Source organism: Lissotriton helveticus, chromosome 11, assembly GCF_964261635.1.
Source record: "Lissotriton helveticus chromosome 11, aLisHel1.1, whole genome shotgun sequence".
NCBI classification, from domain to species: Eukaryota; Metazoa; Chordata; class Amphibia; order Caudata; family Salamandridae; genus Lissotriton; species Lissotriton helveticus.
Window position 1 is genome coordinate 1144266431 of NC_136072.1, and position 15335 is coordinate 1144281765.

General features: G+C 43.9%; 1 protein-coding gene across 2 annotated transcripts in view; it reads right to left on the reverse strand.

The window, feature by feature from the left end:
* CHFR (checkpoint with forkhead and ring finger domains) overlaps positions 1-15335 on the reverse strand; it is a 234947-nt gene that overhangs the window by 70032 nt on the left and 149580 nt on the right. For both annotated transcript variants that reach the window (XM_078667904.1, XM_078667903.1), the window contains exons 12-14: positions 9748-9867; positions 7886-7969; positions 3292-3362 (exon numbers count right to left, since the gene is read on the reverse strand). In XM_078667904.1, coding sequence (XP_078524030.1) covers positions 3292-3362; positions 7886-7969; positions 9748-9867 — 275 coding nt within the window. The remainder of the gene's footprint in view (positions 1-3291; positions 3363-7885; positions 7970-9747; positions 9868-15335) is intronic.

Consider the following 15335-nt stretch of genomic DNA (forward strand, 5'->3'; position numbering starts at 1 on the left):
TGGCGAGGGGTTAGTATTCCAATTCGTATGACACCTTACTCGACATGTTTTGATAAAGCGATACCAGAGTTGGCACATAACCGCGAGGATTATAATGCACTTAAGAGTATATGGTATGCGATATCATGGAAACGGCTAAGGGATGGATCCCGAAAGCCGCAGACAGGCTCAGCTCATGCCAGAGCACCATCTCACACGATTCCAAGCACTCTGCCTTCAGGATTGTTAAGGCCTGCCATAGGAGTGACTGATAGGAGATCTGTGTGTCCATTTTTAGGGTTAGATATAGGTATACTATATCTAAAGCAAAGGGTGAGTACACCACCTTGCCCCAGCTGTCGTGCAGCCAGTTGTGTCAGTTTTAGTTAGTCAATCCAGGGGTGGCACAATACATGCTTCAGCCCCTGGGAGACTTCTGGGTGCACCTCAGCCCTGGGTACAGGGACTTGGAGAGGGCCCAGTGCCAATTCAGTACCTAAGTACAATTTGGATAGAGAGAACAGCTAGGCTGTGGGTCTGATTAGCAGGCCCACAGCCAGGGAAAGTCGTAAACCAGTGCAGCAAAAAGCAAAAATCTGGGTGATCATAGGATTGCAGACCCTACTCTCCTACAACCACACAAACTGTAACAGATGGTGGGGGCCTGTACCCCAGAGACTGGTGTCTGTCGATGAAGATGGAGGCTAGCCTTCACACCTCGACGGCCAACCAGTCACTTCCTTAGAATAGGGTGGGAGGGGAGGGAATGAACACAAGTGTGTATTTGTTTTTTATACCTCTATAAGGTAATACGTTTTTCGGGGTGCATTTGGGGAAATGGGATGACCTCTACAGACCTTCACCGGGTTTAGTTTTGAAAGGGAGGGAAATGTGATATTGATCAAGGGTAGGGGGGAAGTTGGGGTAGTTACGATTCAGGTCTAACAGTCCTTCCTTCGTAGAAATCCGTTGGAAACATACAAAATGTTACATGTTTGGATGACAATGATCACCTTTGAGAGAACTGAGTGGAGATATGTTGGGCGGAGTGGAACACGGGGTGTGCTGTGGCAACCACCATGAGTAAGCTAATCACGTGGAATGTACGAGGCATCGCTACATTTAAAAAACATAGACATATATTTGCCTATTTAAAAAGATATAAGATAGCGGTGGCTTGTCCCCAAGAAACCCACATCTGGGGAGACTCAATAAAGTGTTTGAGAAAACGGTGGAGAGGGCAACTATACGCCACTTCGTACTCTGGGTTTGCAGGGGGGGCTCTCATATGGGTGGCACCGGGGATCCTGTTCCAACACCTACATCATGTGGTCGATACAGACGGGAGGTACGTTATCTTGCACGTGCGGTTGGGTGGTTCAGAAATATGTATCACTAATGTTTATGCCCCGAACGACGACAATGCTTTCTTTTTAATGACCTTCTGAAAGTGGCCTCCTTCTATCTGGGGGCTCCAATAATGTACGAGGCAGAATTGTTGAACTCACCACAGAGTACTCTATAACAATTAGGACTAGTTTGACCATCATTTTCCCATGTAGATCAAAAGGAGTATCAAACTGTAGTTGGCTGGTTCATCCGTGGCCACTGGCGTAACGAAACTTGAGGGGGCCTTCCTGCAAGGCATGTGGGGGCCCCCTCCGGGCTCAATCAGGAGCAATGCAGCCAGAGTGCTAAGCTGAGAGGGTCCCTGGAGCTTGGGGGTGCCCTGCCCCGCAGGTGCTGTTGGGGCCTGTGTTACGCGCCTGTCCGTGGCATATTCCTTGTGAGTGGTGCAGATGTCTAACCCTCACCAAGATTTCAACAATACCCTCTGTTTACAAACTGGCAGACATGAGTACCTATCAAAGGTCACCTCATCTGCTGAGGTCTGCAAGCTAGATGTTGTTAGGAATCACATCTAGACTGGCTGATTTTCTCACTTTTCAGATCCTTTAAAAGTGCCTTGAAATCACTCTTTGGGATTGGCACCCTAAGTTTATACTACGATGTCTGTCAATTTCATGATATTGAGTCATCTAACACTACCTTACAAATCACTGTGGCATGGCCGTAGTGCTGGAAGGGAATGTACTGTAGCGTGGGAATGGAGTGGAAAAGATAAAACATAGGAGTGGTGGAGTGAAAAGGATGCAATTTAAAGCAGAGGTGGGCCAAGGAGAGAATTTACTATATGATGGAGATAAGGTGGGGAGAGACAACAATCTACAGTGCACACAGAGTGGCTGAGGGATTAACTGTTGGGTACTACTGGTGATTGACAGGGAGGGAAAGTATAAACATTAGAAAAAGGTCAGGCAGGTGTGTATTTTTAATGTTGCCCAAGATTAATGTTTTGAATTTAAACCTACAAATGTATAATTTGTTAAGGAAGTTGCTTGGTTGGGTTCTTGGCCTGCTTTTCCCCTATAAAAGAGGGTGTTCAATAGCAGCACAAGACCCATGCTATTGTTCTGTTTGGCTGTGTGGGGCAATTGCTGAGTCTGGAGGAAAATAAAATTATATCTGTACGTTTATATGTTTGGGTGGGATTTTATTATACAAAATACAGTGCTATAAAACCCATATTTCATAGGAAAGGGTGAAATATGGAAAAATAGTTCATGGTTCCCAATAAAAAAGGGTTTAATCATCATACAGCAGCCCCCAAGATCACTTGCAGATTACCACTGCTGGGGCGACTGGGATTATATGTCTACCGGTGTCCAAAATATGTGGCAACGTGATCTAAATTATGCTCAAGAATAGGCACATTATGAGGCATTATGCATCACATATTCCCTGCCAGTATTTTGATCCATTTGATCTACATCCAACATTTTTGTTGACATCTGCAAATTATGTCAGATCATATGGCAAATGCTCTAAAAACCAAAATTATGCGATAAACGCCATAGACACAGAATTACATTAATCTACTGATGTGCACAATCTTCTATTGTTTTATCAACAAAGTATTCATGAAAAACAAACAAAACCTGAACATTCTAATTTTAATCAGTCCCTATTGTTAGATGCACTTTGAAGAGAACAGCCTTTTCTAGCTAACTAGTCGAAAATAATAGTGATATAAAAAAATATATAACAAGTGACATGTTAATATGGTCCTATACAGCAGTCCCACGCCTTGGCCTCGTGGTTTATATATGTCACCAGTACTTGTATATGCGACGTTCACAAAAATATTTCCCTGGATGTTAACCACAGTAAGAAATATTTGATATGGCAACACAACTGGGTAGGTTTACAGAAAAAGGCATGTACTCTGGCAAATATATCAAACCACATTACCTTAAGGATATCAGACTCATAATTGTTGTTATTTAAGATTCCGTCCAGACATTTATCACCAAAATTTAACTCTGTAAATAAGAAAAAGGGACTGAGTGATCACACACGTTTTACAAGCTACATTTATAATTTCTTACTAGAGAAATGTGTTTATTTCAACACTTGCTACATGATGTGCAATATAAAAAAATTGTGCGAGTGGGATACAATTCCTCAGAAAACCAAAAGAATTGTTGTAGTTACTCATGCAATACACAACGGACACAGGTCTTACCAGTCGTACCTCTGTACAGGAAGAAATCACTATAACAAACCTCATTGCTGTCCCTTTAGCAGGGGCTCTATTACCCCATTCACACATTGCTTACACAGCATAGACACAGTGCTTAAAGCGACTGACATTCTGAGGCGTGCCAGCTGCACAGTCAGTTCGGACACAACTGTTTCCACATCCATCTATCGTCACAGGATAAAGTGATTCTCTGTTTACATCCCAACCACATGGCTCGAAGAGTGCAGAGTTAGACTTGAGACCTAGGAGACTCCGAGCCAGGGATACATATACACTAGACTGGTATGAGTCAATGCACTTCTAAATGAAGTATTCTCCACGGGTTTTTAACATAAGACTGGCTGCAGACCCCTCTGGGGTAGGAACATTCTTGGAGAGAGAAAGTGATCAGAGGAAACAGGGAGTGCTGAACTGGCTGCACTGCAAGAGCTGTGGAACTAAATTTGCAGTGGCTACTCTAAGTCAAAAAGAATTTCCACTGACAAAGTAGAATGTGGATGACTGAAAGAATCGGGGATGACAGGCAGAGCTGAACCTGCACACCAGTATATAGATCATAGAACATTAAAATGTAATTAAAAATAAATGCTAAAACTCACCATAAACAGTACAGAAGGCATGATCAATATGTTAAATAGGTTTTTAAAAAGCGCAAAGCTAAGGAAAGTTACTTGTTCAAACATCCCATGATGAAGTCCACCGCTTCCACTTGTGATCTAACATTATATTTCAGGTAGAAGGACATCGAGTATTTAGTTCTTAGAGCACAAAGGTTAGGACTAAACATCACCAGGAAACCAAGAGGGACCAGGATTCTTCTTAAGCATTTATAATGTGTGGTGATCCATAACACTGTTCATGGAAGAACACACATGTCACGGAATAAGAGCCAATCTGGCTATTAACAACAGAGAGTGACTAGACATCAGAAATTTCACTTAAATGAGTGAAACCTAATATCTGCAAGTTTTAAATGGATTAATATCCGATCAGTAATCTAGTATTTTCTGAGCAGGACCAAGAAGGTTCTGATTTCCAAACACAGGCCAGCCATGGTTGGAGATTCCTCATCCACTAAGAGAAATACAACTTCAGGACGGTAGGTGGAGTGGAGGACTAGAACCATGGGGTGCAGCAGGGGGTGAGGTGCTTTTGGCAAGATGTATGTGGACTGAGTTGTCTGAGGGCCTGAGTGCTGGAATAACAAGAAGGAATTTACAGGGGTGTATGGAAGGACTGAAATACCATGATGCCTAATCACAGGGGTGCGCACACACTGATAGAAGAGCAATGGCTGGGAGAGTCTGTGCAGAGGCACAAGGTGCAGGCAAGAGTTGAGGAACAGTGGCACGGTTGTAATTGAGATGCTGTGTTGAGTCACAGATGGTGAGAACCAGTGGCAGAGCTGTACATCGCCCAAGTGATGAGTAACGGATGGTGCAGACACGCACTGAGGACTAGAGGCAGATCTATATGTGGGCTGCAAAGTGGAGACACAGATGATGTAGGCAATAATTGAGGAAGAATGGAAGAGCTCTATGTGGGCCACAGTGCTGAGTCACGGATGGTGCAGGCAGAGCCTGAGGAACAATGCCACATTGTAACGGATGGTGCAAACAAGTACTGAGGAACAGTGGCAACGCTGTACATGGCCCCAGAGCAGACTCACAGATGGTGCAGGCATAGAAAGAGGAACAGTGGCTGAGCAGTGCATGGCTACAATGCCAAGTCACGGACGATGCAGGCAGAGCCTGAGGAACAATGCCACGCTGGAACGAATGGTGCAAATAAGTACTGAGAAACAGTGCCTGAGCTGTACATGGCCACAGTATTGAGTCACAGATGGTGCAGGCAAGGACTGAGGAACAGTGGCAGAGCTGTACATGGCCACAGTATTGAGTCACAGATGGTGCAGGCAAGGACTGAGGAACAGTGGCAGAGCTGTACATGGCCACAGTATTGAGTCACAGATGGTGCAGGCAAGGACTGAGGAACAGTGGCAGAGCGGTACATGGCCACAGTATTGAGTCACAGATGGTGCAGGCAAGGACTGAGGAACAGTGGCAGAGCGGTACATGGCCACAGTATTGAGTCACAGATGGTGCAGGCAAGGACTGAGGAACAGTGGCAGAGCGGTACATGGCCACAGTATTGAGTCACAGATGGTGCAGGCAAGGACTGAGGAACAGTGGCAGAGCGGTACATTGCCCCAGTGCTGAGTCACAGATGGTGATAGGTAAGAAAAGATAAACCGTGTCAGAGCTGTACATTGCCCCAGTGCTGAGTCACGGATGGTGATAGGTAAGAAAAGATAAACCGTGTCAGAGCTGTACATTGCCCCAGTGCTGAGTCACGGATGGTGCAGACAAGGACTGAGAAATAGTGGCAGAGCTGTACGTGGCCCCAGGTTTGAGTCACAAATGGTGCAGGATAGGACTAAGAAATAGTGGCAGAGCTGTATGAGGCCCAACAGTTGAGTCACGGATGGTGCAAATAAGGAAGGAGGAACAATAGTAGAGCTGGGCAAGGACTTATGAACAATTATAGCGCAGTACATAGAATCCAGTATTGAGAAAAGGGTATTGCAGACAATGATTAAGTAACAATGGCCTAGCTGTACATGGCCCCAGTGCACAGTCATGGATGGTGCAAACAAGGACTGAGGAATGATGACATAGCTGTACATGGCCCAAGTGTTGAGTAGCATATGGTGCAGGCAAGCACTGAGGAACAAAGGTATGTTGTAGGTTGGCCCCAGTACTCAGTCAGAGCGGTGGGGGTTAGGACTGAGGAACAGTTGCAGAGCTATACATTTTCCCAAGTGCTGAGTAACTGATGGGGCATGCAAGGATTGGAGAAGAGTGACAGAGCTGTATGTGGGCCCCAGGAATGATTCACCAAGGTGCAGGTAATGAATGAGGAGCAGTGACAGAGCAGCACGTACGCCTCACTGAGGAGTCACAGTGGTACAGATAAGGAATGAAGAGCAGTGGCGAAGCCCCTCACTGATGAGTCACAAGGGAGTAGGAAAGAAGAGGAGCGATTGCAGACCAGTATGTGGGCCTAACTGATGAATCACATGCGGGTAAGAAATGAGCAGTACGTAAACCTCACTGAGGAGTCACAACAGCGAAGGAAAGTATGTAAAACAATGGCAGAACTGTATGTGGGTCTCACTGATGAGTGACAAAGGTACAGCTAAGGAATGTGGAGCAGTGGCAGAGCAGTATGTGGCCCTCCATGATGAGCCGCAACAGTGCAAGTAAGGAATGAGGCGCAGTGGCAGAAGCGTACTTCGACCTCACTAGAGAGTCATACTGGTGCAGACAAGGACTGACGTATGAATATAAGCAGGTTGTGAGGGAGTTGCAGCAGTGCCAGTATACCCCCAACATCATCCATTTTTGGAATCCTGTTATACTGCCTTTCCGGTTTCTCTTGTAGACCCACCACTGAATCATTTTGGTAAATTGTCGGACACTTCATTGAGCTGGTATTAATGACTCTTAGTTCCTTTAATCCCTTTTTCCCCAAAGGAAATATATTCAATCACAATCTCTTGTTGATTTCTTTATAAAGTTTTATAATGTGATCTTTTTCATTCAAGATGTCTCCTAATGAAAAGTTCTTCACAAATATCATTTAAGTCTCACAAAGCCTGGAGTTTATTTGTTATTGTTAGTTCCTGACGTCATAGTCTGTCATGTCCTGGAAAGAGTAATTAAGTCCTTTGAACAATCAACACGGTGCACTATGCCATGGTGACGCCCGTCTTGGCTATGCAATTCACTGAATGATACTTTAAAAGGCATATTAATGAGTAACATCAGGAAAGAACAATAACAAAATAACTCCAGGCCTTTGAATAACCATAACCACATGAATTTAGAAATGGAGTGCTATCCTTCACAGAACGGCAATCTACAATGTAATGACCTGCTGTTGGTGACTCTCCAATAGTGAGGAGTAAATACACAGTGATGCTAGGAAGTCTCCTGCAATGGAGAAGCATAATCGCTTGATGTGGCCACCAGAATGCTCCTCTGACTTGTCTCTTCTTCTGGTAGGACACTCCAATGCTGTCCTCTCAGTGCTCGACTGAACAAAACATTTTGACATTTTGTAAATCTGAAAATTCCTGACACTAGATTCTTTTTAAAGAAAGAGTCATTTTAGAGAGGTACAAAGCAGAGTAGCCTTTGAGTACTTGTCACTTTATCCTAAGTGACCCAACTAAAAGGAAAGTAAAACAGGAGAGGTAAAAACAGAAAGAGACCAATGAGTCGGTCTCTTGTGACCTACCGTAGAAGGGTGCCAGGCAGCCGAGGCATCCAATTCGGGTGCAGCCCCAGTACATGTGGCAGAAGGGATGTGCGCAAATGGTGCCTGTAAACGCAAAGGAAGAGACATTTTACTTCCAGGCAAGTGGCTACTTCTGGGACGTGGACAAGACTCGCCCTACTTGCAAAGTACGATATGCAGCACTGGGTAAAAGATGAGGATTTCCAGGTCCATGAAGTGAGACAATTAAATGAGTCTATCAGTATTTCATATTCTCTAACTAGTCTCCAGCTTTATCCTTACCCTCACCCTCACACATGACTCCCACTTACTCCTCAGAAGTCTGGTTCATACTAAGCTCACGTCACTACCACTGGTTGGTAGATCCGTTTACTTAACGACGACAACATCTGCCCTTCTTACTGATGTAGACATATGCCTTATTGCGGAGATAAATGTATACATGCATAAGAGAAAGGCCTTTCACTGACAAAAAAGCATACATATATGAAGACGATGCTATCTGCTGACCATGCAACCCATGGTTGAGTACCTTCAATGCAGACACGGATTCTAATGGTTGTAGTCTGGAATACTGAGTAGAGAATATGGTTATACCTTAATATCGTAAGAGAAATATCAAGGTATAAGGATATTCCCTACTCAATATTTGGGATCTACACCGTTTTTAATATCCAATCTTAAATTCCATCCCAAACCGGTTACCCCCACCCCAGTACATATGCATAAGAGCCTAAAGAAGTTGCCATGGCAAAGCGTTCTAACACCTTCCTTACTCAACATGAGGACAGAAAGCAACCCCAATTCTCCCTAACAATTCCCAGCTAGACCTGTACATACCAACCCCCCACCCACCCGTTCCACAAACCATTATTCTTTATCTAACTTCCTGTCCTGGCTACCAGGTTACCAAGACAATGACGCATACTTCCAGTTATAGGCACTGGTCCTGTCTAGTTCGATATCTGGTATTACCGCAGTTTCTGCTTGTCTCGACGAGCAGATGTTTGACTTTCTCTCAGATACCTCAAGACAGAAACTCAAGACCGCACAATAAAGTGCTTGGACATTGGAATCTCCCAACAGGGTGAGTGAACTTCTAGCTTCAACCACAGTGGGCCTCAGAAGGCTGCAGTCTAACCAGAGCAGCCGCCAAGACAATGAAGGGGCAGGCCTCTGAGGGAGGACAGGGCAGGGGCCTGTCCACGGCATGGAAGGAAGCACCTCTCAGTCCACTTTGGTGTTGTTGTTCATCCACAAGTTATGCACACTTTTAGAAATGACAAACACCCAGCACCCTCATCTTCAGCTCTCTGATCAATGCATTGATTCCAGAAGGAGCGAGAAGAAAGCACCTGTCACCATACCCGTTCATTCTGACACTGTTCTAGCTCTCTCCCACTCACTTCCCTAGACTGTGCTCTCTACCTTCACACCAACCTTTTGCTGCTCTCTGCTCTCTGTCTGCTTTAAAAAAAAAATGTTTTAGAACATTCATTCTCCAGCCCATTCTTTCGCTTTGAGTGGAAGTGGATCATTCCAGCCTCCCAATAACGGTTTGTGGATTGAAACCTTTCAATGTCCATCTCTTGTGTTCCCCATCTTTACTTCTAGTACACCCAAGCTCCTCCTTTTGTGGGTACTATATCAATCTATCTGTCTGTCTGTCTGTCTTTCTTCTCTTTCACTGCTTGCTGTCTTCACCTTCTCTCGCTTCCTCACCGCCCCCTAGTTTTTTGTTTTATTGTCTCCTTCCTTCTCCTGCTCTCTTCAGGGTTGAATCAGACTCGAACGTGATAAAACATAACAGACTGGAGCTCTATAACATCAGATTTAAATATCTAAGGAAAGGGTTTTCTTACACTGCTGGGGTGCGGAGTGAGCACCTGGTTCCCGCTCCCCTCTCCGGTCAGGCATTGGTTGGAAACAGCAAGTGCAGATCACATGAGTTCCCTCTGTTGAGCACGTGTATTCCTGGACACCTAAATGGAAAAACAGATTACTTGGTTCTGTTTAGCAGCATCCTGCCTTTTAACAGAAACAAAGCGGCACACGCACTCTATCTGTATCTCTCTCATCCAAACATAACATCAAGTCCTTTGCTATTAAAAAAAACCCTCAATATTTTGTTTTGGTTCCATGGCCATCACACCATTTATACAACACTATTCAGCTGGCCTCCTAAAAGATGCTGAGAGCCTAGCAAGCCCCTCTAGATTATTCGTACAAGATTCGCCAACAGATTGTGCAGATAAAATGATCTTCTGGGACATGCAGATGCCAGAGCCCTGCAGAGAGAGATGCCAGCACCTCCATCTGCACGAAACAGCAATAGTGGCATCCCTTCCTCTGAGTTTTTTGGAAGTAGCAACAATCTTTTTATGTCTCGATTAGAAAGATCTGCTAGACTTGTGTTTACATTCAGTGAGCTCACAGACAATCCATCTTACAATTTGTCAGCTTCAGCATCGCTCTCATTTGCTTCACCCCGTTTGTCATGGGCATGTGGGAATTATTTCCTCTTTTCGTGTTTGGCACTCCCCTGGAGCATGGACACAGTGCTCTTGTGTCCATCCACTGCTCCCGTTTTTGAAGTTTCTTTTTTCTTTGTGTTCAAGCACTCCATAAGAGTAGTTGTGTTTTCAGTCCATCTCCCATATCCCCATGCATGTAACTTCTATTGCCTATTTCCCACTCGCCACCCTTCCATGTTGCTTCTTTTCCCTCCCACCCCTCATACCCTGTACTCAATGCAACTGCACTCTACTCTGCACCACTCTACCCTATGCACCGCATTTTATGCCACTGCACATTATGTCACAGCGCTCTATGCACTCCAGTGTATGCCATTGCTCTCTACAGCACTCTACTCTGCTCTACTTTATTCTAGCACACTGCATGCCACTGAACTCTACTCTAAAACCCTATGTCACTCTATTCTACGCCACTCTACCATGCACCGCTGCAATCTACACCACTCTAATCTACTTTGCACCACTCTAGTCTGTGCCTCTGCAATCTATACCACTCTACTCTGCACCACTCTATTCTATGCCTCTGCACTCTATGCCCCTCTAATCTGCACCACTCTATGCCACTGCACTATTTGCCACTGCGCCACTGTACTCTATGGCACTGCACTCTATTCTGCACCACTCTATGTCACTGCACTCCGTGCCGCTGCACTTCATTCTTTTCTACTGCAATCTATGCCACTCTGCACCGCTGTACTCTATGCCACTGCACTCTATACCGCACAGTGCCACTCCACACAATGCAACTCTAAGCCACTCCACTCTACTCTACCCCACGCTACGCCACACCACTCTACAAAACTCTACTTTATGCTACTGCACCCTACTGCACTCTAAACCAGTTCTCTCCACTCTTCTGTATGCTACTCCACTCTATGCCACTACATTCTACACCACTGTACTCTACCCCAGTCCACTCCACGCCAAGAAAACTCACTCCCAATCATTCCTCCTCACTCCAGTCTTGGACAGCAGCACACAGCAAGGCAGGCATTGTCAGTTGCTTCTTTTCAATATATCTTATGCATGAAAGTGCTTCAGACTGCACTACTGCTATTTTAAACACTGTAACTAACAGGGTTTACTACTACCATTTGCTTGGTACTCAATGTATCCACCTGAGAGGGATAGTAGGGAAGATTAGCTCTGCTAGGATTCACACATGTGACCTGCAGATAACCACACGTCAGTGGGGAGCGTTTAACTCACCGAGCCATCTGCTGAGAAACATACTCAGCAGATGGCTCGTTATAGACGTCAGTGTTACAAATACTCAACAATAACCACAACGGGTGCTCTCTTTGAATATGCTTGAAAACATGCAAGATGTCTAGGTTTACAGGAAACCTGAGATATATCCTCTCAGTAACAGGCACTGACCAGAAGGATTTATTTTAGCAGACACAAAATGTACAAATAATCCAGTCAGGAATAATGGCAAACAATAAGCAAATAAGAGCAGATGGGAAAAATTTCTTTGACACCAGTCCCCCCAAAGAAAGAGTATTCTACTAACCACAGAATACATTTTCATCCCTTTTCTTACAGGTTGGAGACTCTACTCAGCAGTTCCTTCCTCCTCTATAGTCTCTTTGTGATGATGGACTAAAAGACAGTCTCACCAGCAAGGGCTCTTATGTTGGGTGGTATTCACATATTCTTTTCTGAGGTTGCTTGACATGTGGTCGCTAACGGAGTGTTTGGTGTAATTTATACATAAGTTGTGAGATAGTGTAGCTATGCAGTGAGTCTAGGTTCCCTTTGATCATGAGACGCACTTTGCTGGATAAAGAGATGTGTGTTTAGTCTGACACAGCAAGACCTCAGCAAGGCGTGTATCACAGTTTGAGTCCATTCATGGATAGACATGGGCATCTGAGAGTAACCTTTGTCTCATAGTCGTCACTATCCTGGGATAGTGAAGGCTCAGGATCTTGGAAATACAGACTGTTATCCTGGGGTAGTGAACGCTGAAGACCTTGGAAGTGGGGCCATTATCCTGTGATAGTGAAGGCTCAGGACCTTGGAAGTAGGGTGCATTATTCACAATGGTACCAGCAGGACCGTACAAATTTGAAAAAATAAAGTCGCTCTTTTTCTTTTTGCAGCTTTTTAGAAGGAATTGACCTGAATCATAAAACCAGATATCCAGGGCAATTATCAGCCCTGTTGATCTCCTACGGTAACCTGATGAATGTGGTGGAAACGAGCTGCAGAAATCCCTGGAGGAGAAAGGTCCTGGGCCCATTCCCCATCATGATCGATAGCATTTGAAAAATCTGATGAAAAACTTACAGGCTTAAAGAACATAATCTCTAACAACTCAAGATTATACTGCACTCAGGATCTACTAAATCCTTCTTCTAACACCTCTAATTTAAACTTAATAACTCTAATGAATGAAGATTACCAATAGGAATACGACTTGCATATTGGTCAAGACAGATAGTCACATATGGCACACACATTTTGTAACCAGCATCACGTGCACTTTAGCACAGACCCGATTCTTCATCAATGATAAATTAGTATGGACCATGTCAGCCTGGACAGACTTAATCATCTAAGAATTGTAGCCACATATTTGTTTGAAATAGTAAGAAATCAGAGGGTGTAGTTTACATATGCTGTTTAAATGTCCATAGGTACATTGTCTCTCCTTAGAGTTCACTAAGATCATAGGAGAAATATCTGATCCAGGTATTGTCTATTTGTGTGTTAACACACTCAAAGAGTTGCCCTAATTAGATGCAAATCCTTTATTTCTTGACCTGCTCACATCAATGGGCATTAAAACTAGATATCGTGAATGGAAATTTGCCAAGAATAGTTCAGTTCACACTTGGAAGGGCTTGGCTGTGTTTTCGTTGTAGTGCAGATAATGTTGCCCTTCAACATTCCAAACATGTTGAAAGACACAGGCCAGTGTGGAACAAACTAGGCCTGGGCCTGCAGAGAAAGCCTCCTTCAACCCAACTTCCTCTTTATAGAATTAGGTTCATGTGCCTGTGCTGACTCTTTACACCCTTTCACTTTACCTGATTGCGACTATGACCCCTAGAATGAGTGTGATTCATTGGACCGTGCCCAGTTTCACATACATCTGTAATTCATCTAAATGCACCTATCTATTGGTGTGTATATTAGAATTAGTTTCTTAAGCCTAGGAGATTGTTTGTTTTTATTTGTTCAGACCCTAAAAAGGGCCTTCAGTATTCCTACCTAAATTGGAACAGACACAGATATTTCACTGCCTTTAATGGCAAAGAAGCCTGATAGTGGTGTGTTTTTTTACATCATAATTTGTCAATTCCTAGAATTAGGTGTACAACCATGTTTTGATCATTTTGATGATGAATTATCAGTGTTATTTAGTTGATATTATTGTATTTCTATTTTTCTTTCCTATTAAAATAAAATTGTTGATGTATCTGTGTGCGTACACCATACATAAATTTCCCCCTACAAAAAGGAAGACGTGTACTTAAACCTACTATCAAATATTTGCTTCCGATACGCTAAAACTAGGGTTGGAATAATATACTGATACAGTCCAGCAACCGGTGGGAAGTGAGACTGACTAGAGTTTTTGTTCTGGGAGTGAAAGGTGGCGTTTACTTGCTCTTCAGTGACGTGCCACCATTGTCAGGCAATCTCTTAATGTAGTGGCTGCTGGCAGTTTGTGGGGTGTACCAGGGAGAGGAGTTGGCCTAACAGCTAGGGCGTTTGACCTCAAATCTGGGGAGCTGGGTTTGAGTCTCGGCAACGACGCTGAACATCCTGTGATTCTGGACAAATCACTCAATCTCCCCGTGCCTAACAAAAATGAATGTGTCCTCATGTAATGCAAGTGGTGCTATGTAAAGTGTTTTGATACCCGATACGTTCGGGTCAAGTTTGCGCTATATAAAACTCCTTAACATTTTTTTAAAAAAGAGGCGGTATGAAGTTATGGAAAGGTGACACTGGCACTCCATATGTTGAGGTTTATATATTCGAAGTCTGTTTTCGGGTGCAGCCTATGGATTTTTCCACTGCATGGCACTGAATCTGCTTTGAAGATATCATGGCAGCACTAGTTGAAGGAGATTTGTCCCTCATCAAGTTATTAGACTTGTCCTTAGCAGTCAGTGTTGTGGACAACCTAATCTCATTACAAGAGGCATTCAAAATTGCCCTGGCGCTAGAGTCATCCTTGTGATTGGTCCAGTCTTTTTTGTTAGGAGGGAACTACATATGAAGCTACATACTTTCTTCTCAGCATCAGTCACAGTGCATGGTAGAGTTCCACACATTGTGTCTGATGTTGAACATCTTCACAAGTTCTCTCCTGAGTATGGACTCTGGTCCCATTCATAGGAGGATGACATACAAATCTGTCTGGCATTATTGAGCTATAAGAGGACCTCTTCACTGTCACAAAATATCCAGAAGTGTAGTTTCACAACAGTCGTGTGTACAAGCTGAACGGGGCTAAAGCAAAGGTTTCTCTTGAGACCGCACACCGTGTCTTAAATCACAGAACAAAAAGAACAGCTCCTTTCCACTTTTTTCAGTCATTAAATGATCTTTGGGTATCATATGGTATGAAGGAGTTGACCAAAAACACTTCAACTGGGGGTTTGGGCATTCTTTTGACTTTTCCCGCTACTTTGTACTTACTGTTTCATATAGTTTGACTTCAGAAAGCTGTAGTCAGGACCTTGAATTACACCAATGTTGTACAGCGAGCTACCAGCATATTAACACAGGCGGCTGCAGAGGGTGCAAGAAGCTGATATTTGGATTCAGCCACTTTAACTTCAAGACAATGGCACTGGCTGCTCAGAAGGAGATTTTTTCAAGGCTCATTACATGATGTTTAGGTGTTTACAAGGAGTTGTTCACATTTAAAAAGCATGTTCTGTCTAAGCATC